Source organism: Cnephaeus nilssonii, assembly GCF_951640355.1.
Source record: "Cnephaeus nilssonii genome assembly, chromosome: 20".
NCBI lineage: Eukaryota > Metazoa > Chordata > Mammalia > Chiroptera > Vespertilionidae > Cnephaeus > Cnephaeus nilssonii.
In genome coordinates this window covers 44711709-44738645 of record NC_137091.1, presented here as the reverse complement: position 1 = coordinate 44738645, position 26937 = coordinate 44711709, and the positions used below count along the sequence as shown (strand labels likewise).

Below are 26937 nucleotides of genomic sequence, written 5' to 3'. Positions count from 1 at the left end.
TGGAACCGGGGGTAGTGCTCCGGGTACAGGAAACAGCCAGGCAAAGGCTCAGAGGAGGGGCAGGTCTGGCGGGCACAGGCAGGCAGAGGGAGGGGCGGGCAGAAGCTCCCAAGTTGTGATCCAAGGTAGGAACTGCATCTCCGGCTGCCCCACTCCTCACGCAATAGAACTGTCGGGGCCCAGGGCTCTCTTCTCGGTCTTTGTGACCCACAGGCCCACCAGAGGTGTCCCCAGTGCATACCAGGCGCCAGCCCCACCCGTGACGAGGTAGCCTGACCTGATGGGGTGCCAGGAGACGCCCCAACGACTGCTGGGAGGAAACAGGGGAGCCGGGCTGTTGTTGTAAACATGGAGGCCCCACCCTGAGCGGAAGCACCTGCAGGGGGAGGGGGCTCCTGGGCAGCCTCAGCCCCTCAGGGTCCCAGGCCCCTCCCTCAGGTCCCCCAGCCCTCCAGCAGGGGTGGGGCGGGCTTGCAGGCTGAAGTGCGGGCGGTGCCCCCTTGTGACCTGTCCCTGCCCCTTCCTGTCCTCTTTGATGTGGCCCCACTTCCTCTGGCAGGAATCCCCGCCCTCGCCGGGTAAAAGCCAGAGCTGCAGCTGATCCCGAGGCGGCTTCCCTGGACGAGCAGGCTCCTCTCCTCAAGGCCCTGTCTCCCAACCCTGTACCATGGTGTGCCGGTCCCTGGTACAGGCATGGGGGGCAGGGACCTGGGGACCCCAGCAGCACCGGGCCCGGAGGGGCGAAGCCAGTCTCCAGCCATCCCTTCTACTCCAGGCCTCCATGCCTGCTTGGGTGAGGGTCTCCCCCTCTTTGTCCTTTCTTCTCTTAACTGTCCCATTTCTGAAATCTGAGCCTGTACCCACCCGTGGTCTGGCCCTGTTGTGTCCAGCTGAACCCTGTCGTGTCTCCTTGTCTTGGTGTGTACCCCCCCCCCCCCCGCTTTTTTTTGCTTCTGACAGCCAACCGCTCCCACCTCCCGCTCCTGGCTCTGTCAGCAATCTTTCCGAGTTTGCATGACTGCCATTTCTCCCATCTCCTGGTTCTCTCTTCCCCCAAGGCCGCTGCCTGGTCTGTCCTCCCAGCCCCACCTCCAGGGGCTTCCTAACCAGTCTGAGCAGCCTGTGGCCCTGCAGCCTAATGTCCTTACTTGGATTTTCAGGCAAAGGAAGTTTCCAGAATCTGAGACCTAGAGCTCAGGCACTGGGACGCCAAGCAAAGAACCTGCCCCTCAGAGGTGCTTGCTCATCTGCAAAGGGACATGGCGCCCACTTGGGGAGGGGGACTCACAGGAAGGAGCCCCTGCCTCGCTCCCCCACTCAGCTGTCAGAAGAGGAAGGCCAGGTTGAGGTCAAGGCCCAGAGTGCGGGCGCGTCTTCATCCCTCTCCCCAAGGAGGCCAGAAAGGGCCCAAGAACCCAGGAGCCTCCGCCCTCCCTCACTTCCTCCCCAGGGACGGGGGGGGGGGGGGGGGGGGGCGTAGAGGAAAGAGGGGGGTGAGACAGCAGTTCAATGACAGGTAGAAGGTGACCAGGACCAAAGGAGACGGGGAAGTGCAGCATCTGTAACACAGGCCGTCTCTACCCAGAGACAGGACAGGAGGCGGGGTGTGGTCCCCATTCCCACCCTCGCTCCAGAGGGTAAAAAACACCCCATCCTTCTCATCAACCTGCTCAGTCCCCAGGGACATACCTCCCTCTGGTGAGGCCACAGACACCCGGAGCCGGGCTGTGACTGAGAAAATAACTTTATTTGGTTGGGGTGGGGGCAGGTAGCCAGCTCAGAACTTCTGGAACTGCTTCTTGGTGCCGGCGGCCTTGGTGACCTTGAGCACATTGAAGCGCACAGTCTTGCTCAGGGGCCGGCACTCACCCACGGTGACAATGTCGCCGATCTGGACATCTCTGTGGAGGGGGGCAGCATGTGTTACATGGGGGACAGGGGGCGTGAGGCTGCCCCTCGAGGGCCTCCTTCATGGTCACCAGGCCGAGGCCACAGCCAAGCTTCAGTTTCCAGTTCCAGCCGCCCCCTTGTCATTACTGATTCTGTACAGGCTCAACACTGTACAGAAGAGGCTCCAAACACACCTCCACTTTCAAGAGAACTGGAGGCTCACTTGCAGCAGCCCCCCACTCCCCCAGCCCTCAGCTTACTGCCTCCACAGGCACCTAGGGTGTCCGATGTACTCAGACCTGAGGGCAGCCCACCCCCTCCTCTCCGCCGGGCAGGGTGGCTGCCCACGGTGCTCACCTGAAGCAGGGGGACAGGTGCACTGACATGTTCTTGTGGCGCTTCTCGAAGCGATTGTACTTCCGGATGTAGTGGAGGTAGTCTCGGCGGATGACAATGGTCCTCTGCATCTTCATCTTGGTCACCACGCCTGGGGGAGGGGAGGTTGTGGGTCAGGCTCCTTGGGAAAGGGAGCCTCGGGCAGCCCAGGGCATGCTGGGAGCTGCCGAGCAGCGTTAAGAAACCTTAGTTCTGGCATCAGTTCTGCCAATTGGCTTTCTCAGCAGTGCCTGTCACAGGCATCTGAAGACCATCGTGAAAACACACATCACCTGCCAGGGCCCAGGGCCGGGGAGTGCCCCCAGCCCCTCCTCCCTCAGACCCAGAAATGTGGACCCAAGCCACCCGACTGCCGCACTCACCAGACAAGATGCGCCCTCGGATGGAGACATTACCGGTAAAGGGGCATTTCTTGTCAATGTAGGTGCCCTCAATGGCCTGGAGGGATAAGGAAAAGAAATAAATAAGGCTTGGCGGGAGGGTGGGGGCGGCGGGGAGAAAGGAGGGGTGTGTCTGTAATACTCTCAACAATAAATTTTTGTTTAAAGTAAGGCTTGAGTAGGTCGTTCCTGGAAAGAACAGCGGGGTGTGACCTCAGAGACAAACTATAATTCCCAGCAGCCCTCGGGGGAGACACGCGGAAGTGGGCAGGGCAGCTGAGCCTGGCACATGTGCGGAGACGGGTCCCCTTCTTTCTTCCCAGGGTCCGTACCTCCTTGGGCGTCTTGAACCCCAGGCCGATGTTCTTGTAGTATCGAGGTAGCTTCTCTTTGCCGGTTTCCCCAAGCAGGACCCTCTTCTTGTTTTGGAAGATGGTGGGCTGCTTTTGGTAGGCTCGCTCCGTCTGCAGGGGCGAGGGAGCTGGTGAGCCCGGAGAGGGCCGCGGCCGGGCTGGAGACCTTCCCGGAACCCCCAGACCCCACCCCACACGGTCTCCTGCCCCAGAATTGCCTCCGGGAACGCTCTGACCCCACATGTCCCTCTAATTCATATCGAAATCTATCCCGGGGTTACTTCGGCATTTACGCTCAGACACTTCCCGCTCCTTAGAACCCGGAGACAGAATCGCACCTCGGACACCTTTCAGCAAGAATTACTGTCCAAGACACCCACCCAGGATCCACTTTTTATCTAATGTACACGACTCCCCAGTGCGGAGCCCCCGGGATGGAGGAGGCGCTAATCCAGATATCGCAGACACGCGCCCTCAGCCCTTATTAACCGCCGGGAAATCGAGGGCGCCCGGAATTAACTCCCCAACTGGGGCGCAGGGTCCCGCTCTCCCGGACACGCCCCTGAGGCCCGGGAAGGCCGCGAGCTCGCACCTGAATGTCCGCCATCTTCGCGGCCGCTTGAAAAAAAGAAAGCCACTGCGGCGTCCGGGTTTCCTTATCGACTGCGCAGGGGCTGGAGAGGAAGTGACGAGTAGGGGACCCGGTAGCACGATTTGGGGCGGTGCCTTGGGCGCACCTCTGATTGACCGACGACGCTAAGCAAGCCGGTGATTGGGAGACTGCACCGACGCCGCCATGATGGCGGAGGGCAGAGAGGCGGGTGGGCGCTGTCTCGCGATAGTTCAGCCATCAATTGTCTGGACGCGCTGGTTCACATTAGGAAGGCGTGGCCAGCCTTGAGCCATCCTATGGTATCGCGAGAGTTACAGGGAGGCGGTCAGGTTTCTGCGCGCCGTAAGATCACGTGGGCACTGGGGGCCGCGTGGCTGTGTCCGTACAGGGCCGGAGCGGGACAAGGTGGCTGCCATCTTTCTGTGGGGAGGGAGATCGTGAAGTATTAGCACCTTGCGCGGCGGCGCCGCCAACTTTGTGAGGGGCGGGGGGTGCTCCTGCGCTTTTCCAGTGGAAGTTGTTCTCTTGTGTCCCGTGTCATCCCCAGACCCTTCTCCTGATTTTCTGTCTGTGACGGCGCGGTTCACTAGAACTTTCTGCGATAATGGAAATGTCTGCGCTTTCCCACACCATAGCCACGGAGGACCTGAACTTTTAACTTAAATTTCATTAGATTTAAAGTTACACGGTGCCAACCTCCATATGACATATTAATGCTTATAAACTTACAATGACATTTGAAAGTTTAGTTATTTAAATTTATTTTACACGTGATAGCTTTGTGAATTTTCAATGACACAGTTTTATTTGTGGTGGTTGTCCTTTCGGGGATAGCGTTAACGGGGTCTTTCTGTTTTAGAACTCCTGTATTATCTATAATTTTTCTTTGTAGGAAAAGGTAGTTCCTGGAATTTTTGAACGACTTGGAAAGTACCGATGGTAATAGTTTTTTTTTTTTAAGGCAGGGCCCGCCGTTGTTACCAACAATGCGTGTTAACCTGGATAAACGTTACTTAGAAAAAAGCTAAAGGAAAGCGCGTGCCCAGCGGTTTACGTCTCCAGGGGGTGCGATTAGGTGTGATTTCCTCTCTGGTTTTTCAAATGCTCAGTATTTTGCAAATTGTTCAGAGTGGTTGGGGAGATCTTGATGATAAGGAAAAAGCAAAGAGAAGAAATACTGCTTCGCTCTGGAAGGGCGGGGTTTCGGCGCTTTGAGCACAACCCGCAATAGGAAACGGCCTTCAGTCTCAGCAAACACCTTCTCTCCCCGCCGCCATCTCCCTGCCTTCTTTTCCCGGCTGACTTTTAACTCTTTCCTTTCCTTCCTACAATACATTGATTCCTCCCCCCCCCCCCCGCCCCCCTTTTCATTTGTATTTCACTTACCTATTTTATGGCCGGGTTGATTTTTTTCACCTGCATTATAAGCAGCCTTGGTGTCCAATAATAAACTTCAGCCAACGCTGTCAGATTTCACAGACGCTGTTTCCCAGCATTTCATAACAAAAATGCGACTACTACTAGATCTGGAGCCGTCCCCACTGAGCACAGAAATGCCTATTAAAGCAAGACCCTCCTGCCCTAGCCGGTTTGCTCAGTGGATAGAGCGCTGGCCTGTGGACTGAAGGGTCCCAGGTGCGATTCCGGTCAGGGGCACATGCCAGGGTTGTGGGCTCAATCCCTGGTGGAGGGTATGCAGGAGGCGTTGATGTTTCTCTCTCTCTGAAATCATTAAAAAAACACACACACACAAAGACCCTCCCTTATGGCACTCCCGTGGACTGGACAGGTATGCCCACATGCTTTGGTGGTGGAACTGGAGCTTTGATTCCTTGCATTTGTGCTACATGAAGGATTGCCTGTCCACCGAGATTTTATTTTCATTCTCTAATGTTGAATGTTGTATCTTCTCAGGTGCTTATTGGCCATTTGCATATGTCTTCTTTGGTGAAATGTCTATTCAAAGCTTTGCCTAATTTTCATTTGGTTTGTCTCCTTATTGCATTTTAAGAGGTTTTTAAATATACATACTAGGCATGTAAGTCCTTCAAATAGATTTGCAAGTACTTTCTGTGGCTTGTCATCATCTTATCGGTGTCTTCTTAAGTGGAAAGTGTTTTTGTTTTTTTAAAAATATTTTATTGATTTTTTACTGAGAGGAAGGGAGAGCCAGAAACATCAATGAGAGAGAAACATCGATCAGCCGCCTCCCACACCCCCCCACCGGGGATGTACCCACAACCAAGGTACGTGCCCGTGACCGGAATCGAACCTGGGACCTTTCAGTCTGCAGGCTGAGGCTCTATCCACTGAGCCAAACCAGTCAGGGCTGAGAAGTGTTTTTAATGGATCGGGATTTCAGTGATTGTGCTGCTCTAACACGCAGTTTTGTCAGATTTTCGAATTAAGCTTCGTGTCTTCAGTTGCTTTTGGAGGCCGATCCCAGGAACCAAGGAGGGTGGATTGAGAAAACCTAAGCCCTCCGTATCTTGGACATTTTGGAAAGATGACGCAGGATAGAATGGCAGGGGGTGCAAGCTGTGATCTGCCTGTGAACGATCCTCAACTAGCTCCCTTTGTGCGGTCAGGCATTTGAATGCTGAACTGAATTAGGAAATTATTTCTAAAGACCGCACACCAATCCCAGGGTCTGCATGAATTCAGCTTCTTTTCCGGATTTCCCTTTGTCCAACCCGAGGGCTTTGGGTGGAATTCTGGGTTTGTTTGGCACTGGATCAGGTGATTCCTAAACCTCATCAGTGAAAGGGAGACAGGCCTGATGGAGGTGATCCAAGGTGACCTGAGGGCTCCCACCTGTCAATCTACCCTCCTTTCAGGGACTCACCCAGGCAGATCCAACATGCCCACTTCCGTCTTAAACACCCCTAATTGCCACATGCAGTTTCTTGCCCATTTTCTCCCAAAGCAAGTGTGGCCGATGACTGGAGTGGAGTAGCCCTCGTCCCACAAAGGGGGATGGCTTTAAAACGGGGGCAGTTCCACACCTTGCAGCTGGAGTGTGGACAGCTTTGTCAATTGGGGCACCAGAGGCAACGATGGTTTAAGTGAATTGTTGGCAGGCAAATCTCTACAAAGGTAAATTCTCCCATGCGTGACAGGTTATGAACTTATCCATTATATGTTATCAGCCCCCAAGGGCCTGGCCTCCGTTGCAGACACACACAGCAAAGACACCAAATTTCTTTAAAAATAATTTATTCATTTTCTGATCACAAGGTACAGGAACGTGCAAGTGCGATGCCGGAGACTCTGTGGCTGCCGTCCTGTCTGTGCATCTGTAAATCCCTCTGTACAATACCAGGTCCATCCTGCCCCCAAGCATTTGCTACATCCTAACAGCTACAGTCTAGTATCATGTGGGAAGTTTAAAGAGTTTTCCAGCTTATAAACGCTGAAAGGGAACTAGCTGTTCCAGCTGCTGATTTCCTAAAACTCTGAGTAGGTCACAGGCAACGTATGCCCAACTGACAGGGCCATGTAAAACTTTTGGAAGGCCTTTCTTTAAATAGCAGTGACTAAGGCCCCTTCTGTGTCCCCAGCCTTCTAAGGCCCAAGGTAAGGTGCCTGTGGCCCCGGAACAGCCCCTGGGGTTCCCCACATCCTAGGGCGGCGATGGAGGAAGGGCAGGCCAGGCCAAGCATGAGGAATAACAGTCAATTTTATTGGGCTCAGACCAGGAGTCCATGGGTCTTGAGGACCTCTGTGAATTTGTCAATTTTCTTCTCCACGTTCTTTTCGGCCTGTTTCCGTAGCCTCTGTGGGGTTAGAACAGGCTGTGGTCAGTGGCTGCTCCTGTGACCACCCCTTCCCAGGGGCCCAGGTCCCACTGCCCGGGCGCGTGGTGGCCCTGCACTCACCATGAGCTGCTTTTTCTTGCGGTAGTGGATCTTGGCCTTCTCCTTCCTCTTCTCCTCCAGAGTGGCTGTGACGGCCTGGTACTTCCAGCCAACCTCATGAGCCAGGCGCCCAAGGTAGGCAAACTGGGGTGGGGGGAAATGAAGTTGTAAATAAATGGGAGCCTAGATTGGGGAGAGGGTAGCCACGAGAGGGGCTGAAGACCTCTCAAAGGATCCAAGCTTAAGTCAGAAAACACACCCACCCCGTGTAAGGGGCTCCCTGCTCCTCCTGGCATCAGCTAAGCCATTGGCATTTTCGGCAGTGCCCGGTGGCATCCGCAGACCATCGTGAGAAAAAAACCATCATCTGCCAGTCCTGGGGACCCCAAGTTCAGCCCCCCTCGTCAGTCTGCTCCACGTAACATGGAACTCACCTTCCGGGTAGGCTTCAGACGCACGACCTTGAGGGCAGCGGGAACCACCATTCGCTTTTTCTGTTGGACAAGGAGAGGGGCTTAGGGACCTGGAGTGAGGGACAGACAGGGAAGGAGGCTGGCTGGGGGCAGGCGTCTCAGCCAGTGCTGTTCTCATGAGGATCAAACAATGTAGGTAATCGTGGATCATCACGGACACCGCCAGACTCGTGGATGCTGGGACGGGCTTGGTCTCGCTTACCTTGTCATAGGGCGGTGGGATCCCGTCAAACACCTTGAGGCGGTCCAAGGCGGCCTGGCCTCGCTTGGTCTTGTGGGGCAGCATGCCTGTGGGCAGAGGGACAGCAGCTCGGCTCAGAGGGGCTCACAAAGACCCCGTCGCCAGGCAGGCGGAGGGGTGGCCTCAGATGGTAGTGCATGTGGAGTCATCTCATGGTTGGGAAACTCGAACTTGAGTGGGAGAAGTCCTCATCACGGGCCACCCACCCCGTCCCCGCGTGCGGTCCTCAGGCCCAGCTCACCTCGCACCGTCCGCCAGAAGATGCGGCTGGGGGCTCGGAAGTGGTAAGGGCCGCGGGACGGGTTGGTGTTCATCCGTTTGCGGAGGAAGGCCAGGTACTTCACTGAGGAGAGGGGGAGCGTGAGGCTGTGCAGGCCCCAGGGAGGCCCCAGCTTCTTCCCACCCACGGCCAGGGCCGATTCTGGAGCTCAGACTGGGGGGGGGCCGCTTTCAGAGTCTATGGAGTCTGAGCACCTCCCGTCAACCCGCCCTAGTCCTCCCCCCCTGCCATAACTTACACTTGTTTCTGTAGAAATTGCCAGAAATGTTGATGCCCTCACAGCGCACAACCACCACCTTGCGGCCTAGAGAGAAGGAAAGTGAGGCACTCACGGGGGATGGGGGGGGGGAAGCGGGCTCTCAGGCCAAGAAGCCACCCCCTGCCCAGTTACTGCCGAGGAACCAACGATCCTCCCAGGTCAGGACGAGGGCAAGAAAGCAACGGGCCCAGCAGGGGAACACAGAGCTACATTCACGCTTTAATGAATTTGCCCGACAGAAAGAAAATTAACCCCGGAGCCCCCAACCCCAGGGGAGGGAGTGGCTGGCAGGTCTCAGAGCGGTGCATGGGGTTGATCTCATGGTCGTGAGACTCAAACGAAAGATGGTGATTGCTGCTCATCACGGACCGCCGGTGTGGGCTCCTGTCTGGGAGGGCTGTGGGCACAGGGCAGACTTACCCAGCAGTACCTGCTTGGCCACGATGGCCGCCAGGCGGCCCAGGAGATGGCCTCGGCCATCTAGCACCAGGACCTGTTGAAGATAGATGAGGGCTTAGTCACCCAGAACTTTCCGATTCCCACCCCAAGCATCCATTGTTAATGGTTTCTTACACCTTATCCCCCAGGGTGTCTCCTATCCAGGCACCAGACCTAGGAACTAGGACCCGAGGCTCACTTTACAGACGAGGCCAAAATAGCAAATGGTTGACTCGTGATTTCAATGAGCGGGGTAAGAACTCCTCTCACATCTCGGCTGCTTGAAGGGCAGGGATTTTTATGCCCAGATTACAGCTTCTTCATCAAGGGTAAAAGTCCCCACTCTATGGAGTGCTGGTTATATACATGCTGATTGTTGGAAGGCAGAAAGGTACAGAATCTAAAGCCAGACTTCCTGACAATGTGACTTTGGGCAAAGATCTGCAGCTCTCCATGCTTCCACCTCCTCACCTGGAAGATGAGGATAACAATATCTGCCTCAGAAACATTGTGATCTCAGTTACAGAAAATACGATGCAAACTGGCCAGGCACACAGCAAAGGCGGGGACACGCTCAGGGGACTCCCACTTGTCTCGCTCCCGTACCTACAGACCCGTTGCATGAAATACACAAGGATCCCCCCCTCCTTCACGTCACACAAGGAGCCAGGGCATTCAGAGCTGAGCTGCTGCCGCCTTCACTGAAGGCCAAGTGCTTAAGGACAAAGGACGTGGCAGGGCTGTGGAGCATTTAATCACCGTCTTCTGCTTTAATAGCAGCAGCACTTCAAAGCACCCATCAAACCCAAAAGCAAAGGGGAAAGACACAATTTGTTCCTGAAAGCCCCGTAAGCAAGAGCTCTTTGGACCCACTGTTAAAGATTTCGTGCCAAAACACCCCGAGATGCAGCAGGGGAAGCCTGACTGGCGCTCCCTCGGGAGAGCAGAGCAAGGCCGTTTGGGAGGAATGAAAGGACCCTCCATTTTGATCAATCCTTGGCTTCTCGGCCGCCTCCCACGTGCTTCCCGGTCGCTACAAACACACGGGTCCAGTTCCCCCAAGTACCAGCCCAGATCAAGGTAAACAAAGCAGTTTTAAAAATGGCTCTTCCTGGGCTCAGTCTCCACCGTCGCCCCTCGGAGAGGAGCGATGCCGCCTCACCCAGCCCTGGGCACAAAGACAGTCCCAGTATCTATTTCCCCTTACAGGGCCTCCTCAGCCCTTTTGCTCTTGGTTCTGCTCAGTTATCGGGCTAAAGTTTCACTACACACGCACGAAGGGAAAGAGGATCCGACCCCGTTCCAGCCTGGACCCCACCCGGCCCCTCGCCGCCCCGGCTCGCGCGGAGCCCGCACCTGCCCCTCCGCCATCTTCGGCAGCCGCCTGGGAAAGGAGGAAGCCTTGGCGCAGGGTTTCTTATCCCTTGCAACAGGGGCGGAGGAAATGACGTCACACGGCCTACGCAAGCAGCTTTCTGTCGTCTCATTGGCCACTGTCGTGCGCGTGCGTGTTGAGGTCCCATGAGAAGGCGGGCCGTCTTCTGAGCGTCCAATCCGGGGATGGTTCCCAAAAGGACCTCGGCGGCCATGATTGTGCGGGGCGAGAGGTCACGTGGGGCGGGAGGGGCCTCTGCTCGGGCGGGCTGTCCAGCCCCGGCCGCCATGTTTTTGAGGGACTGTTAATCTCCCTCGCGCCCACTGCCCGACGCAGTGGGGAAGCGCGGTTACCCCCTCAAGCGACAGGAGGCTGTCGGGCACGTGGTGGCCCGCCGGCTGCGTCAGGAGCCTCCTACGGGTTCCCACTGCTACTCCCATCGGCGCGCCTAGCACCCTGTACTGAGGCTGCCTGTGTCCCACGTCTCCCCCGCTGACCCGGAGCCCGAGGGCTGGGCTGGCTCTGCCTCTGGCGGGTGGGGGCCCAGCATAGCCGTGCATTGTCCCTGGGACCCAGGAAGCCTCGGAAAACAGGCATTGGATGAACCATCGCATTCTCTGAAAACCCAACACGCCCACCCAAATCGACCCCCCAACAGACAGGCCTGAGCAGAGCTGGTAGAAAAGGATGATTTATGTACAAGTTCCTGGGGACGAGGGCTGTGTACAGAGCGGGGCAGGCGGGGCGGGGGCCGGCGCCGGGGGCTGGCGTGGCCTCCGTCCCGGGGACACAGTGGCGGGGGCAGTGCCGCCGAGGCAGGGCCCAGGCTCCGGCGGACTTCCTCCGAGCGCCGGCTCTGTGTCCGCGGGCGGGTGACTCCTCCTCACGCTGGGCCTCGGCGTCCGCTGTAAAACGGGAGGGCACACGGGTCTGCCTCCGGGCCGTGAGGATCGGGGGGAGCTCAGGGCAGCGGCACGCTCGGCGCCGGCGCAGACTTCAGAGCGGCCGGCTCCCGCCCACGGCGCCCCGAGTTCGGGCCTCGCTGCCCGCGGCCTCCGCGCCGCTGGGTGCCCCGCGCCTGCGCCCTCGGCACCGCCCGTCCCCAGTGGGGTCCGCGCACCTGAGTTTTACATTTTTACCTACTTTGATCTTAACAGTGTGGTTAATGGGAGAGTGAAAACACGTGGACGGGGACAAACCAGACAGAAAACTTCTCAGAACTGGAAGGAAGAACTGTTCTGAAACAAATGCTGAAATGAAAACCATTAAACTTAGAAAATGATCCTCGATCCGCTTGTTGGGAAACTATGTTTCCAACCGCGTGAGCAAGTGGATCTACTTTTGCTGCTGCACCTTCCATGAAACCTAAGGCCGGATGGAGGATTTCCCTTGGAAACACGGAGTCTGCATTGAGATGGGCTGTGAAGGGAGCATACACACTGGAAGACTTGGCATGAAAAAGGATGTAAAACATACCATTAGTCGTTTTGTAAACTATTGGTTACATGTGGAAAGAACATTTTGGACACACAGGGTGGAATAAAATATTTAAAGTAACCCGTTTCTTCTTTTTTTTTTAATATGCCTTTTGGAAAATTTTAAACCCTGTGTGGCTTGTGATCTGTTTCTATTGGGCTCTGCATGTGTCACTCTTTACCTCTGGACAACTCTACGGTAGGGCTATTCTTAGAGTTTTGTCCAGATAAGGAAACTGAGGCAAAAGAGTGAAAGGCACAGAAGCCAGAGTCATGAGCTGTGTGACTTCTGGCCAATGATGGGCCTCTCTGTGCCTTCCTTTCAGCCTCTGTGAAACGGGGATCATGCCCCAGCTTCCCAATTATGGGAGTGAATTTGTGGGAAACCTCGGCACAAGGCCCATGTCACTGAGGCACTGGATGTGCACGTGATTATCGGGACATGGTTCTACTTAGATCCCTCTGGGCCTGTCTGGAACCCGCGGGAGCCTCCCTCTTTCCTCTCTCCTGACCCGCCGACCTCATGCCCCACACCCGTTCCCAGGTGCTTTGCTCCATCACACACTTCCAGAGCTCGCTGCTGCCCTGGGCAGGAAGTCTCAGCTTCCTTGCCAGGCATGTGAGGCCTGGATTTTCCTGTGGCATTTTCCAAGCCCCACCCACACCTGCCCAGGCTAGCCAAAGTCCCTGGGACACCCTGAGCTTTTTCACACCTGCAGGGCTTTACAAAGCCCCGCCTCCCTACGCTCCAGGCAGCCACGCTCCAAATGCATCCCCATTTCTCCCACAGGTCCCGCTGAGCTCACTGTCTGTCCCTAATCTCCCCCTTTCCCCAGGCTCCCACTGCCCACCCAGTCACTGGGCCGGACCCTGGTCGCCTGTGCCACCCCCAAGCCTGTCAGTCTCCAGCCTGCTCCCTGCCTCTGCCCCGGCCTTTTCTCCACCCCCTGGTCCCAGCCTGGCTCAGCCCTTGTCCTCTCTCGCTGGACCCTCCCCAGCCTCCTCCTTGGCCTCCAGCCTCTCTCTTCCAGTCTGTCCCCTTATGGCAGGCGTCCTCAAACTACGGCCCGCGGGCCACATGCGGGTGTTTTTGCCGTTTTGTTTTTTTACTTCAAAATAAGATATGTGCCGTGTGCATAGGAATTTGCTCATAGTTTTTTTTTAAACTATAGTCCGGCCCTCCCACGGTCTGAGGGACGGTGAACTGGCCCCCCGTTTAAAAAGTTTGAGGACCCCTGCCTTATGGCCTTCCTGCATCCAACCTGACCCACCTCCACTGCTCCCGCCCTCCACCCACACAAAGGCCAGGGGCCTGTTTGGTGAAGACTCACCCAGATGAGCCAGTGCTCCTGGGGCCTGGAGGCGGGGCCACGTAGGCCCCCACAGGGTCAACCACAGCAGGGCAACTGGGACGCCAGACCCCCCTCGGCCCTCCCCAGCCCCTCTGCCCACCCTGCTGGCTCACCTGCTCCCCAGGGCAGGGCCTCCTCCGCCGCCTCCTTCGCCAGCCCAGGCACCAGGCAGCGGTGAGCAGTGCAAGGGCCGCAGGCAGCAGCAGCAGGAACAGCAAAGAAGCCTGTGGGGCTGGCAGGGCTGTGGCCGCCACGGCCAGGGGACTCACTGAGGGCAGCAGAGTGGAGGAGTCTGAGGGGGGAGAGGAGCCCGAGTGACCAAGGGGAAGGGTCAGGCCAGGAAAGGCCTCCCCGGGGCCGCTGTGCGACCTCGGGCGGGCTACTGGCCTCCCTGTGCCGGTCTCCTCACCTATAAAGTGGGTAATGGTTATACCTACGTCCCGAGGCTCTCACAAAATGGAATGAGTGCACGAGAAAGGCTAGGACAGTGTCTGGCACACAGGAAGGCCGCATGTTCTAGAACTGAGCAAATGCTTCTGGTGCTTCTGAGTGGATTTCTTTCTTCCTCCTCTCGCCCCGATCGCCCGGGAGCGGCAGGTGGCTGCAAGGACTCTTATCTGTCTTATTTATTCCTAGAACCTACTACCTAGTGCTCACTAAGTAACATTAGAAAAATATAATTTATAGCCCTGGCCGGTTTGGCTCAGTGGGTAGAGCATCGACCTGTGGACTGAAGGGTCCCAGGTTCGATTCCGGTCAAGGGCATGTACCTTGGTGGCAGGCTCCTCCCCGGCCCGGGCCCTGGTCGGGGCTTGTGCAGGAGGCAACCAGTTGATGTGTCTCTCTCACATGGATGTTTCTTTCTGTCTTTCCCTCTCTCTTCCACTCTCTCTAAAAAAAATCAATGGAAATATATCTTCAGGTGAGGATTACAAATATATATATAATATATATATAATTTACAGCCCGGCTGGAATGGCTCAGTGGTTGAGCATTGACCCATGCACCAAGAGGTCACCAGTCCGATTGCAGTCAGGGTGCATGCCCGGGTTGCAGGCTGATCCCCAGTAGGGGGTGTTCAGGAGGCAGCCCATCGATGTTGATGCTTCTCTCTATTGATGTTTCTATCGCTCTCTTTCTTCCTCTCTCTCTAAAATCAATAAAAACATTTTTAAAAATGTTGTAAGCCATAGGTTGCATTCTATTAAGTAACAGTTTTTCCTTATAAAAAAAAGTGAATTTGCACCCTAGCAGGTTTGACTCAGTGGAGAGAGCATTGGCCTGTGGACTGAAGGGTCACGGGTTGGATTCTAGTCAAGGGCACGTACCTCGGTTGCAGGCTCAATCCCTGGCCCTGGTCAGGGCGCGTGTGGGGAGGCAACTGATCGATGTGTCTCTCTCACACACCGATGTTTCTATCTCTGTCTCTCCCCCTCCCTTCCACTCTCTAAAAATCAATGGAAAAGTATCCTCGGTTGAAGATGAACAACAAAAAGAATTCCCCTGGTCAGGGCACTTGATCCCCAGTAGAGGGCGCTGGGGAGGCAGCCGATCAGTTTCTCTCCTTCCCCCTCCCTTCCACTCTCTCTAAAATCAATGGAAAATATCCTCCGGGGAGGATTACCAAAAACAAAGGGAAAAAGAAGAAGAAGAAGAAGAAGAAAAAAAACACCCTGGTTGAGCAATTGAATAATCATAACTGTAAATACAAATGACAAAGCTCAATATGAGTGAGAAAGATTGGAAATTTGGGGAAGAATTGCGAAAAATCAACCTAGAGTGAGAATTTTAAAAAATATCCCTCTCAAAAAGAAAATAAAGAAACAAACAAAATATCCCTCTAAGAACTGGACAGATCTAGTAGACAAAGTTTACAAGGACGGAAAGACTGAATAAAACCATGATAAGGTTGACAGAATATAAATATCCTGAACAAGAGTGAATTTACCTTTTTTTAACTTAAAAATATTTTAAAAATTGATTTGAGAGAAAGAGAGAGAGAGAGAGAGAAACATCAATGTGAGAGAGAAACATTGATCGGCTGCTTCCTGCACACCCATTATGGGGGATCCGGCACCACAACCCGGGCATGTGCCCTGACCCCTGACCAGGAATCAAATCTGTGACCTCTCAGTGCATGAGACGACGCCCAACCTACTGAGTCACAGGGGCCAGGGCTTTGTTGTTGTTAATCCTCACCCGAGAGTGTTTTTCCATTGATTTTTAGAGAGAGTGGAAGGGAGGGGGAGAGACAGAGAAACATCGATGTGAGAGAGACACATTGCTTGGTTGCCTCCTGAAGCCAAGGTACATGCCCTTGTCTGGAGTTGAACCCGGGACCCTTCAGTCTTTGGGCTGTTGCTCCATAGCTCCACCCACTAAGCCAAACTGGCCAGGGCCAGGGCTTTTTTTTGCTTTTTTTCTTAACTTTTAAAAAATGGCTACTAGAAAGTATGCACTTAAACAAGCAGCTCTCCACACACTGTATTTCTATGGCATGGGGCTGCCTTCGAGAAACAGGCAGGGATTGCCGACCCTTCTCAGAGATGGGTAAACTGAGGCCCAGAGAGGAGAATGAACGTGGAGGAACAGGCCCAAAGTCATGCAGCCCAGGGGAGCAGCTGGGGTGCGAGAGGCCGTGCAGAGGGAGGCGGGCTCTGAGGGTGGGGGCGGGGGAGGGGCTGGGAGGACTGGGAGCCTTTACCCGGCTGACACTGCAGCTCCAGGCACCCAGAGAAATTCCGGCGGGTGATCCAGGGCTTCAAGGCCACCAGCTGCTCGGAGGTGTCCTGCAGGAGGTGGGAGATGTTGGTCTGGACGAAGCGAAGACAGCTAGGGAGGGGCTGGGGGCAGGGGAGGGAGACGTCACCACCGAATCACCCCCTGCAACTCCTCAGGCCCAGCGCCTTCCCTGCCCAGCAACACCCAGCAACCCCAGCAACCCGGCCCGGGCAACCGGGCCCAGCGAGGCCCGGGTCTCAGAGGGAGGGTTTGGGCCGCTGCTCTCCCTGGTTGCTAGGGGGAAGCATCCTTAGCAACGCCCAGCAACAGGGCCCAGGGAGGTCTAGTCCAGAGGGCATTTAGGTCCTCTCTTTCTCCAGGTTGCTAGGGGAGAGAACCCCTTAGCAACGCCCTGCAGCGGGGCCTGAGAAAGAAACCCAGCTCATGCACTGGGCCCAGCTCCCGCGCCATCCTCGGGGCTCAGAGGGGTGCAATCCCCAGCACCGGGCTCCACGCCCTTGAGTTGCTCCGGACAAAAGAAATCTCCAGTCAGGCCGAGCTGAGCTGCGTTTCCCATTCCCTAGGAAGGCAGCTCGCTCCCTCACTTGTACCCCAAGTTCAGGGCTGACCTGGAGGGCACATAAGGTGACGAAGTGTATCTCGATGTTGACAGCCTCCAGCAGCTTTTCCATCTGGGACCCCGCCACCGTCTTGAGCTGTCCCATCCAGCGCTGGGCCAGCACGAGGCGCCAGAAGGCCCCGCAGAGCTTGTCCTGGGGAGACAGCCAAGCTCTGGGGCCCCCTGGGCAGAGGGGCCGCGGGGGCGGGGTCTGAGGGAGGAGGGGCTGGGGGCCTGGACCCCTGGGTCTGAGGGAGGAGGGGCTGGGGGCCTGGACCCCTGGGTCTGAGGGAGGAGGGGCTGGGGGCCTGGGTCTGAGGGAGGAGGGGCTGGGGGCCTGGACTCCTGGGTCTGAGGGAGGAGGGGCTGGGGGCCTGGACTCCTGGGTCTGAGGGAGGAGGGGCTGGGGGCCTGGGTCTGAGGGAGGAGGGGCTGGGGGCCTGGGTCTGAGGGAGGAGGGGCTGGGGGCCTGGACCCCTGGGTCTGAGGGAGGAGGGGTTGGGGGCCCGGACCCCCGGGTCTGAGGGAGGAGGGGCTGGGGGCCTGGACTTCCACGTCTGAGGGACGGCAAACCAGCCCCGTCCCCTGATGGTGCATGGAGTCGCTCTCCCACCTCCATCCCGGCCCCTCCCATCTGTGACTCACGTCCTGCAGGTTGGAGGCGACCGTGACTGGGTAATCTTGAAGCAGGTAGTCAGACTGCGGGAGAAAATGGGTTCAGCTGGGCTGAAGACAGGAGGAGGCAGAACTATGGAGAGGACCCTGGGAGAGGGGGACAGGGAGCCGCAAAGACCGAGAGGCCCAGCCAGGGGGGCTCAGACTCAGCGACAGCAGCAGAGGCCGGGAGGGCGCTCACCAGCTTGCGGATCTTGTCCGCGAAGGTGGAGGAGATGGGGCTGTGGCGGAAGGAGCAGTCTGGGGTCCCACAGAGGCCGGGGCTCAGCAGCAGCAGCAGCAGCAGGGAGGTCTGTGGGGAGGGGGCCCTGTTGGCTCCGCACCCCTCCCGGGCTCTTCCCCTTCCTCCTTTCCCAGCTCAGTCCATTCGGTTCCGCCCCTTCTCCGTCCGCCTCAGGTCTGCCCACCTCTGACCCTCTGTCCCCGGTTTTCTTTCTGCAGCTGCCCCATACCGCCCCGTGTTTAGTCTCCTCTGCCCCCAACTTGGCCCAGCGATAGGTCTCTCTCGCTCTGCCCGGAATCTTCTCTCCTCTGTCCACCCCTCTGCGCTTATCTGCTCATCTCTCCCACTTCTCCTTTCTTCTGGGTCCCCTCTGCCCCATTTTTACCCACCTCCCTCTGTTTCTCTGCCCATCCCCCTCCACTCCTGCCCATCTCCCTCCACCCCTGCCCATCTCCCTCCACCCGTCCATCTCCCTCCACCTCTGTCCATCTCCCTCCACCCCTGTCCATCCCCCTGCACCCCTGTTCATCTCCCTCCACCCCTGTCCATCCCCCTCCACCCCTGTCCATCCCCCTCCACCCCTGTCCATCTCCCTCCACCCCTGTCCATCCCCCTCCACCCCTGTCCATCTCCCTCCACCCCTGTCCATCTCCCTCCACCCCTGTCCATCCCCCTCCACCCCTGCCCATCCCCCTCCACCCCTGTCCATCCCCCTCCACCCCTGTCCATCCCCCTCCACCCCTGCCCATCCCCCTCCACCCCTGTCCATCCCCCTCCACCCCTGTCCATCCCCCTCCACCCCTGCCCATCCCCCTCCACCCCTGTCCATCCCCCTCCACCCCTGCCCATCCCCCTCCACCCCTGTCCATCTCCCTCCACCCCTGTCCATCCCCCTCCACCCCTGTCCATCCCCCTCCACCCCTGTCCATCTCCCTCCACCCCTGTCCATCCCCCTCCACCCCTGTCCATCCCCCTCCACCCCTGTCCATCCCCCTCCACCCCTGTCCATCTCCCTCCACCCCTGTTCATCTCCCTCCACCCCTGTCCATCCCCCTCCACCCCTGTCCATCCCCCTCCACCCCTGTCCATCCCCCTCCACCCCTGCCCATCTCCCTCCACCCGTCCATCTCCCTCCACCCCTGTCCATCCCCCTCCACCCCTGTCCATCCCCCTCCACCCCTGTCCATCCCCCTCCACCCCTGTCCATCCCCCTCCACCCCTGTCCATCCCCCTCCACCCCTGTCCATCCCCCTCCACCCCTGACCATCCCCCTCCACCCCTGTTCATCTCCCTCCACCCCTGTCCATCCCCCTCCACCCCTGTCCATCCCCCTCCACCCCTGTCCATCCCCCTCCACCCCTGTCCATCCCCCTCCACCCCTGACCATCCCCCTCCACCCCTGTCCATCTCCCTCCACCCCTGTCCATCCCCCTCCACCCCTGTCCATCCCCCTCCACCCCTGTCCATCCCCCTCCACCCCTGTCCATCCCCCTCCACCCCTGTCCATCCCCCTCCACCCCTGTCCATCCCCCTCCACCCCTGACCATCCCCCTCCACCCCTGTTCATCTCCCTCCACCCCTGTCCATCCCCCTCCACCCCTGTCCATCCCCCTCCACCCCTGTCCATCCCCCTCCACCCCTGTCCATCTCCCTCCACCCCTGTCCATCCCCCTCCACCCCTGTCCATCCCCCTCCACCCCTGTCCATCCCCCTCCACCCCTGTCCATCTCCCTCCACCCCTGTCCATCCCCCTCCACCCCTGTCCATCCCCCTCCACCCCTGTCCATCCCCCTCCACCCCTGTCCATCCCCCTCCACCCCTGTCCATCCCCCTCCACCCCTGTCCATCCCCCTCCACCCCTGCCCATCCCCCTCCATCCCTGTCCATCCCCCTCCACCCCTGCCCATCCCCCTCCACCCCTGTCCATCTCCCTCCACCCCTGTCCATCTCCCTCCACCCCTGTCCATCCCCCTCCACCCCTGTCCATCTCCCTCCACCCCTGTCCATCCCCCTCCACCCCTGTCCATCCCCCTCCACCCCTGTCCATCCCCCTCCACCCCTGTCCATCTCCCTCCACCCCTGTTCATCTCCCTCCACCCCTGTCCATCCCCCTCCACCCCTGTCCATCCCCCTCCACCCCTGTCCATCCCCCTCCACCCCTGCCCATCTCCCTCCACCCGTCCATCTCCCTCCACCCCTGTCCATCCCCCTCCACCCCTGTCCATCCCCCTCCACCCCTGTCCATCCCCCTCCACCCCTGTCCATCCCCCTCCACCCCTGTCCATCCCCCTCCACCCCTGACCATCCCCCTCCACCCCTGTTCATCTCCCTCCACCCCTGTCCATCCCCCTCCACCCCTGTCCATCCCCCTCCACCCCTGTCCATCCCCCTCCACCCCTGTCCATCCCCCTCCACCCCTGACCATCCCCCTCCACCCCTGTCCATCTCCCTCCACCCCTGTCCATCCCCCTCCACCCCTGTCCATCCCCCTCCACCCCTGTCCATCTCCCTCCACCCCTGTCCATCCCCCTCCACCCCTGTCCATCCCCCTCCACCCCTGTCCATCCCCCTCCACCCCTGACCATCCCCCTCCACCCCTGTTCATCTCCCTCCACCCCTGTCCATCCCCCTCCACCCCTGTCCATCCCCCTCCACCCCTGTCCATCCCCCTCCACCCCTGTCCATCTCCCTCCACCCCTGTCCATCCCCCTCCACCCCTGTCCATCCCCCTCCACCCCTGTCCATCCCCCTCCACCCCTGTCCATCCCCCTCCACCCCTGTCCATCTCCCTCCACCCCTGTCCATCCCCCTCCACCCCTGTCCATCTCCCTCCACCCCTGTCCATCTCCCTGCACTTCTCTGCATCTCCTCACCTATCTGCCCACCATGACACTGCCCTGGCCCCCACCTCGCCAGGTATACGCACAGTTGGGCTCCAGGCTGGTGCCAACACTACCATCTCCGCCGGAGGCCCCTCATGCCTGTGGCCAGATCTTGGAAAGGACAGAAGAGCAGGTTTGGGGCTGACACACCCCAGCTCTTTCCTCACCCGCCCCTTCACCTCCCTGCCCCTTGATGTGGCCAAGTTTCCGCCTCCTTCTCCCACGGGTTTCCTGCATGTGCCCCAGTTACGGTGAAAACTCCGCATCTCCCCTTCTAAGAACCCCGTCAGTCGATCCTCGGAACCCTCCCCAGGCAGGGGCCCAGGAACCCGACCCCCACTCCTCCTCCCTCAGCCCCAGCAGGGCACCCCGCCCCGCCCCTCGGGGACCCAGAGCCCATTTCTCCTCCAGCACCAGTCATGCCCCAGCTGCATGTGGAAGGGGCCAGGCCGGGTGACAGCCGGAGATCGAAAGTGAAAGAAAATTTTGGAGGGGGACAGTGAGTTGGGGTGGATCTGTCTGAGGCCAGGGGCGCCACCTGGTGGCAGCCCCGGAGGGCGCCTGGCCCGGGAAGGCTGTGGTGGGTCCATCCTCACAGGCAGGGAAGACTGAATGAGGAGCTGGGGCTGGAAGCCGGTCCAAGCAGAAGCAATGCACACAGGGCGAGGAGGCCGCTCTGAGCTCTTCATTTTCTCCTTGGACTCCCCCCCCGCCCCCCAGATGCTGAGGCTCAAAGTCTTGGCACGGACTTGTGATCTTGGCCTTTCACTGCCCACAGTCCAGTCCCAGCAAATTTGTTGGCTGTCAAAATGTCTCCGGAGACCCTGCAATCACTTCTCAGCACCCCAGCTGCCATCACCCGGGGTCTGCTACCTCCCCCTGAATACCAGTGTGGCCCTCTCTCCTGGCCTGGCCCTCACTGCACCTGCCCCGTCCGCTCCCCCCTCCCGCCATCTGTCCCCCATAGGTACCAGACTTGCTTCCTGCCACTCAAACGAAAAGACCAGGTCCAAACTGTGGCCCACAAGACCTGCTGCCTGGGACAGGCACACCCCTGCCCCAGGGCCTTTGCACAGGCAGATCCCTCAGCCTGAACACCCTCCCCTCAGATACCGGCATGGCTCAGACCCCATCTCACTCAGGCCTTTGCTCACACGCAGGCAAAGCCCTCCCCACCACATTCCCCACATTGTAACCCTGCTCTGCTCTTCCCCCGTCACTTATCACCCGGCACACCCTGCACTCATCCTCTTTGCCAGGTGCCCCCATGGGGACGTCGCTCCAGGTCCACAGTGGGTAGGTCTGTTTGAATCAGAGCAGGTGCTCAATCGATATTTGTTAAATAAATGAACAAGAACCAATGGACCTGTTAGGGGCAGAAATAGAACAGCGGGGACTAGCTATAGCTGTAAGAAAAATCATGTGCCCTGGCCGGTTTGGCTCAGTGGATAGAGCATCGATCTATGGACTGAAGGGTCCCAGGTTCGATTCCGGTCAAGGGCATATACCTTGGTTGCAGGCACATCCCCAGTAGGGGGCGTGCAGGAGGCAGCTGATGGATGATTCTCTCTCATCGATGTTTCTAACTCTCTATCCCTCTCCCTTCCTCTCTGTAAAAAATCAGCTCTAGCTGGTTTGGCTCAATGGATAGAGTGTCAGCCTGTGGACTGGAGGGTCCCAGGTTCGATTCCAGCCAAGGGCACGTGCCTGGGTTGCAGGCTCGATCCCCAGTGCGGGGGGCGTGCAGGAGGCAGCCAACCAATGATTCTCTCACATCATTGATGTTTCTATCTCTCTCTCCCTCTCCCTTCCTCTCTGAAATCAATAAAATATGTATTAAAAAATCAATAAAATATATTGGGGGAAAAAGAAAAGAAAAATCATGCTATGTTAGCTGTGATTGTTCTGTTCTGGTTAAAGAAAGCATCTTCTGGCCGAAACCGGTTTGGCTCAGTGGATAGAGCATCGGCCTGCGGACTCAAGGGTCCCGGGTTCGATTCCAGTCAAGGGCATGTACCTTGGTTGCGGGCACAACCCCAGTAGGGAGTGTGCAGGAGGCAGCTGATCGATGTTTCTCTCTCATCGATGTTTCTAACTCTCTATCCCTCTCTCTGCCTCTCTGTAAAAAATCAATAAAATATATTTTAAAAGCCACCCTCCCCTGCCCCACATACACCTGGCAGTTAACCTCAGAACGCGGTCCATGCTCCTCATCCAAGCACTGTCCGTCTTCATGGAAAGATTAGCAGCTGTGGTGCCGAAACTATGGAGTCCTGGACGGTAACCACCTGGAGGCACCCAGCCTTTGCGACCCCCGGCCCACATCGCCCGTAACCTGCAGCCATTGTACCTTGCCTACTTCCTCATACCTGGAATTCCTACTTCTCCGGGGCGATCTTTGTCCTTCTACCCAATATAAGCAGCTGGCTTATGGGGCGGTGGGGGTGCGTAGAGCAGATTTTCGTGGATGACCTGCTAATCTCCACATGATTCAACTCTGTCTCTGCTTAATTGGCTCAAGTAGTGACAGGCAGCCCAGACCCATTCATTGTCCAGTTTCAGATCCTGACCCTGGCCTGGTAGCTGGAGAGCATCGTCCCAATATAACAAGGTTGCAGGTCCGATCCCCGGTCAGGGCGTATACAAGAATCAACCAATGAATGCATAGATAAGTGGAACAACAAATTGATGTTCCTCTCCTTCCCTCCGTCTCTCTAAAATAAATAAAATAAAATAAAGCCGTAGCCGGTTTGGCTCAGTGGCTAGGGCATTGGCCTTCGGATTGAAGGGTCCGGGGTTTGATTCCAGTCAAGGGCTCATGCCTGGGTTGCCAGCTCGGTCCCCAGTGTGGGGCGTGCAGGAAGCAGCTGATCAATGATTCTCGTCATTGATGTTTCTATCTCTCTCCCTCTCTAAAATCAATATAAAGATATATACTAAAACAATTTTTTAATTAATTAATTTAAAAATATTTTTATTGATTTCAGAAAGGGAGAGATAGAAACATCAATGATGAAAGAGAATCATTGATCGACTGACTGCTTCCTGCTTGCCCCACACTGGGGATCGAGCCCGAAACCCGGGCATGTGCCCTGACTGGGAATCGAACCTTGACCTCCTGGTTCATTAAGTGGACGCTCAACCACTGAGCCATGCTGGCCGGGCTTAATTTATTGATTTGAGAGAGAGAGAGAGAGAGAAGAAATTTATACATTCATTGGTCGATTCTTATATGTGCCCTGACCGGAAATCGAAGCCGGAATCTTAGCATATGGGACGACGCTCTAACCAACTGAGCTGCCCAGCCAGGGCAAGGTTTTTTTTTAAAGTGTGGTTTCCTTTATTTAAAAAAAAGTTTTTATTGATTCTAGAGAGAGAGGAAGGGAGAGGGAGAGAAACATAGATTGGGATCGAACCCAAAACCTGGATATATGCCTTGACTGGGAATCGAACTGGCAACCCTTTGGTGCATGAGACAACGCTCAACCAACTGAACCAGCCAGGGCATTCTTTGAAATTTTATAGGAACTTATTTGAGCCTAAACGGATGACAATTGCTAAGAAGCAAGATCTCAAATGCTCCTCGGCCACTTTTCTGGCCTAATCAGATCTGCATCGTACTTCCAGGCTCAAGGCAACCAGTAGGCATCAGGCAGGTGCAAGTCCAACCACAACGAGTCGCCTCGCACCTGTCAGAATGGCCACTATCAAGAACAAGAGGTGCGTGTTGGCGAGGACGAGGAGAAAGGGAACCTCGGGCACTGCTGGTGGGAATGTAAGTTGGTGCAGCCACTTGGGAAAACAGTATGGCGGTTCCTCAAAAAATTAAAAATAGAACCACCACATGATCCATTGATACCACTTTGGGGTACATATCCAAAGGAAAGGAAATTAGTGTCTTAGTGATACCTGTACATCCACGTTCATTGGCAGCATTATTCACAAGAGACATGGAGACAACCTAAGTGTCCATGGACAAATGAATGGATAAAGACGTGAAATATAAGCATTCCACCGTGGCAGCATCGCAGCCAAAGGTTTATCTGAGGTACGATGATTGCTAATTGAACAAAAAAAGATGTGAAATATATGTATAAAAATAAATAATGGAAAGCTAGCCCCGCTGGCGTGGTTCAGTGGTTGAGCGTTGACCTATGAACCAGGAGGTCAAGGCTCAATTCCTGGTCAGGGCACATGCCCAGGTTTCTGTCTCAATCGCCAGTGGGGGGGGGGGGGGGGGTGTGCAGGAAGCAGCCAATCAATTATTCTCTCTCATCATTGATGTTTCTCTCTCTCTCTCTCTCTCCCTTCCTCTCTGAAATCAATAAAAAAATATTTTTTTAAAAAATGGAATACTATTCAGCCACGAAAAGAAAAGATTGCCATTTGCAATGACACGGATGAACCTGGAAGACACTATGCTGGGTGAATGAACCGGAGAAAGACACATACTGTTTGATCTCCTTTGCAGAATCTAAATCAAACTCATAAAACCGAAGAGTAGAAAGGTGGTTGCCAGGGGTTACAGGCGTGGGGGCAATGGGGAGATGTTGGTCAAAGAATATATACTTCCGTTTCGAAGACGAGTAAGCTTTGGGATGTAACGCACAGCGTGGTGGCTACAGTTAATGATATTCTGAATTGTTGAAACACACTTGAACAGCTCACACACAAAGGTAGGTGTGTTAATAACCTGACTGTGGCAACCACTTCGTTATCTATGTATAATCAATCATTTTGTATACCTTAAAAAAAGCATGTTGTACAACTGAAATATATACTATTTTATCTGTCCATCATACCTCAATAAAGCTGGAAAAAAACACCTCAATGAATACGGCACTTTCTTGGGAAGTTCCTCGCCATATTTTGCCCCCCTCTCCCCGCTCTCTCTCTCCCCTTCCCTCTCTCTCTCACACACACACACATACACACACTCTTAAGCTGTGTAGGGTGCCTTCTCTGGGCCCCCAGAGTGTCCTGAGCTTCATCCATCGTTATTATTTTAGGAAGGGAGAGGGAGAGATAGACACACCAATGATGAGAATCATTGATCGGCTGCCTCTTGCATGCCCCCCACTGGGGATCGAACTGGCAACATGAGCATGTGCCCTGGCCAGGAATCAAAATGTGACCTCCTGGTTCATAGGTTGACGCTCAACCACTGAGCAACACCGGCCAGGCTTCATCTGTTATTAAAGTACATGACACTTAGCTTATATCTGTGTCTTTCAACCAGAGCTGAGCCTGCCTCTCCTCTGCTTACAGACCCTCTAAGGTTCAGCCCCTGGTCTGATATGATTGGCCCAGAAGTGAACACCTGACCCAGGCTGGCCAATCAGACTTTTGTTCCTCCTGGGGATGTGGTGCTGAGTATTGCTGGTGGTCTGGTGGTCTATATTGGCCTGCTGCACTTGGCTTTGGCTGATTAAAGCATCAGAACTAACAGGAAGGACACTGAGGCAGCCCATGGAATCTGGGAGGGAGTGGTCAAGCCACAGATGGGAACTAGAGCCTTCCAGGGACTTTCCTCCAACGCTCGCATTCCTGTGTCTCTCCTGTCCAAACAGCCAGATCCTGGGACGGGTAATCTCCTTGGCGCAGCCCTAGTGACACACTGACAGGTGTCCTTTCTCATCTGCTCCAAGGCCAAGATCAACCCTTAACTAACAGCTAGCACTCATTACACACATCCTGTCAACCCAACAGACTGTAACTACTGGCCCTTTTTACAGATAAGGAACCAGGCCCAGAGCGGCCACGCAGCTTTCCTAAAGCCACAAGGCTACCAAGATTTGAGCGAAGCAGATAGGCAGATACAAGTCCTGAGAGATCAGGTGGCTCACAAAAGCACCTGCATTCAGCTTCCCAGGACCTGGGGCATCGGGTGTGTGTCTTGTCCTGTCTTCCCTAACATGTCTCTGTAGCCTTCCAGAAAATTCCCTCTCATCCTAAGCTAGTGTGAGTGGGTCCTTTGCATCAAAAAGAATTCCAAAGCAGTGGTATGCTCAAGCTGCTCATGGGCGCTGGTAAAATCCAGGAATCCCGTCAGCCGGTTGTTCAATCACCTGGAGGCTGGTGGGAGCGTTTACACCAAGGAAATTGGTGCAAGTTCTCACCTGGGCTCTTCATTCCCCATCTACTCTGCTTGATGGAGAAGACCAGGAGGAACAAGAGGCCCTGCGGTCCTGTCCTGGGCTTCTCGGAGGCCCCTTTATCTGTTTCACAAACACTATGTTGTCCCGGAGCCAGATCACTAGGCTGCTGAGTCGCAGCACTAAAGTAACCCCAATAGTGCTCGCTCTCTCCCTCAGAAGCACAGCCAAGGTTGGTCAGAATTTATTTGAGGGCCTGGACATCCAAGCGGAAAGTTCCAGGCATCTGGAGCCTGTTGGTGGTCCAACTCTTCTTCGTCCAAGACGGCGTGGGCTGCAC

The 26937-nt window shown here is 56.3% G+C and overlaps 3 protein-coding genes across 12 annotated transcripts; all 3 read right to left on the bottom strand.

Annotated features, from left to right (window-relative positions):
- Window positions 1–1513: 1513 nt before the first annotated feature.
- Window positions 1514–3764, bottom strand: RPS11 (ribosomal protein S11). Its single transcript, XM_079759518.1, has 5 exons — window positions 3612–3764; window positions 2999–3130; window positions 2649–2724; window positions 2248–2377; window positions 1514–1901 (listed from the first exon to the last, which is right to left on the bottom strand). The coding sequence occupies exons 1-5, from the start codon at window positions 3624–3626 to the stop codon at window positions 1778–1780; spliced, it is 477 nt and encodes a 158-aa protein (XP_079615644.1). The 5' UTR covers window positions 3627–3764; the 3' UTR covers window positions 1514–1777.
- Window positions 3765–7293: 3529 nt separating this feature from the next.
- On the bottom strand, window positions 7294–10593 carry RPL13A (ribosomal protein L13a). The gene is made up of 8 exons (XM_079759667.1): window positions 10537–10593; window positions 9163–9235; window positions 8722–8787; window positions 8445–8546; window positions 8165–8250; window positions 7924–7983; window positions 7511–7633; window positions 7294–7408 (listed from the first exon to the last, which is right to left on the bottom strand). The coding sequence occupies exons 1-8, from the start codon at window positions 10549–10551 to the stop codon at window positions 7322–7324; spliced, it is 612 nt and encodes a 203-aa protein (XP_079615793.1). The 5' UTR covers window positions 10552–10593; the 3' UTR covers window positions 7294–7321.
- Window positions 10594–11228: 635 nt separating this feature from the next.
- On the bottom strand, window positions 11229–26731 carry FLT3LG (fms related receptor tyrosine kinase 3 ligand). 10 transcript variants are annotated; one of them, XM_079759493.1, is made up of 8 exons: window positions 26622–26731; window positions 20529–20613; window positions 17579–17689; window positions 17368–17421; window positions 16733–16876; window positions 16087–16225; window positions 13496–13674; window positions 11229–11460 (listed from the first exon to the last, which is right to left on the bottom strand). In XM_079759493.1, the coding sequence occupies exons 1-8, from the start codon at window positions 26639–26641 to the stop codon at window positions 11248–11250; spliced, it is 945 nt and encodes a 314-aa protein (XP_079615619.1). In that variant the 5' UTR covers window positions 26642–26731; the 3' UTR covers window positions 11229–11247. The 10 variants fall into 10 exon arrangements, 9 of the variants coding, with proteins under 9 accessions (XP_079615619.1, XP_079615620.1, XP_079615617.1 ...); XM_079759494.1 differs by having other exon boundaries at window positions 20547–20613; XM_079759491.1 differs by lacking the exon at window positions 26622–26731 and adding an exon at window positions 22691–23241.
- Between the last annotated feature and the right edge of the window lie 206 nt (window positions 26732–26937).

Excerpts from the sequence above, each read along its gene's own strand:
- RPS11 (XM_079759518.1), bottom strand. Across the intron at positions 2,725-2,998 it reads GGTTCAAGACGCCCAAGGAG|GCCATTGAGGGCACCTACAT; the intron begins GTACGGACCCTG and ends TTATCCCTCCAG. Across the intron at positions 2,378-2,648 it reads CCGAGGGCGCATCTTGTCTG|GCGTGGTGACCAAGATGAAG; the intron begins GTGAGTGCGGCA and ends CCCCTCCCCCAG.
- RPL13A (XM_079759667.1), bottom strand. Across the intron at positions 8,547-8,721 it reads CAATTTCTACAGAAACAAGT|TGAAGTACCTGGCCTTCCTC; the intron begins GTAAGTTATGGC and ends CCCTCTCCTCAG. Across the intron at positions 7,634-7,923 it reads GTCTGAAGCCTACCCGGAAG|TTTGCCTACCTTGGGCGCCT; the intron begins GTGAGTTCCATG and ends CCCCCACCCCAG.
- FLT3LG (XM_079759488.1), bottom strand. The coding sequence starts at position 20,768 with ATGCGGAGTTTTCACCGTAACTGGGGCACATGCAGGAAACCCGTGGGA. Across the intron at positions 17,690-20,528 it reads CTGTGCGTATACCTGGCGAG|ACCTCCCTGCTGCTGCTGCT; the intron begins GTGGGGGCCAGG and ends CCCTCCCCACAG. Across the intron at positions 16,226-16,732 it reads TCACCTTATGTGCCCTCCAG|CCCCTCCCTAGCTGTCTTCG; the intron begins GTCAGCCCTGAA and ends CCCTGCCCCCAG.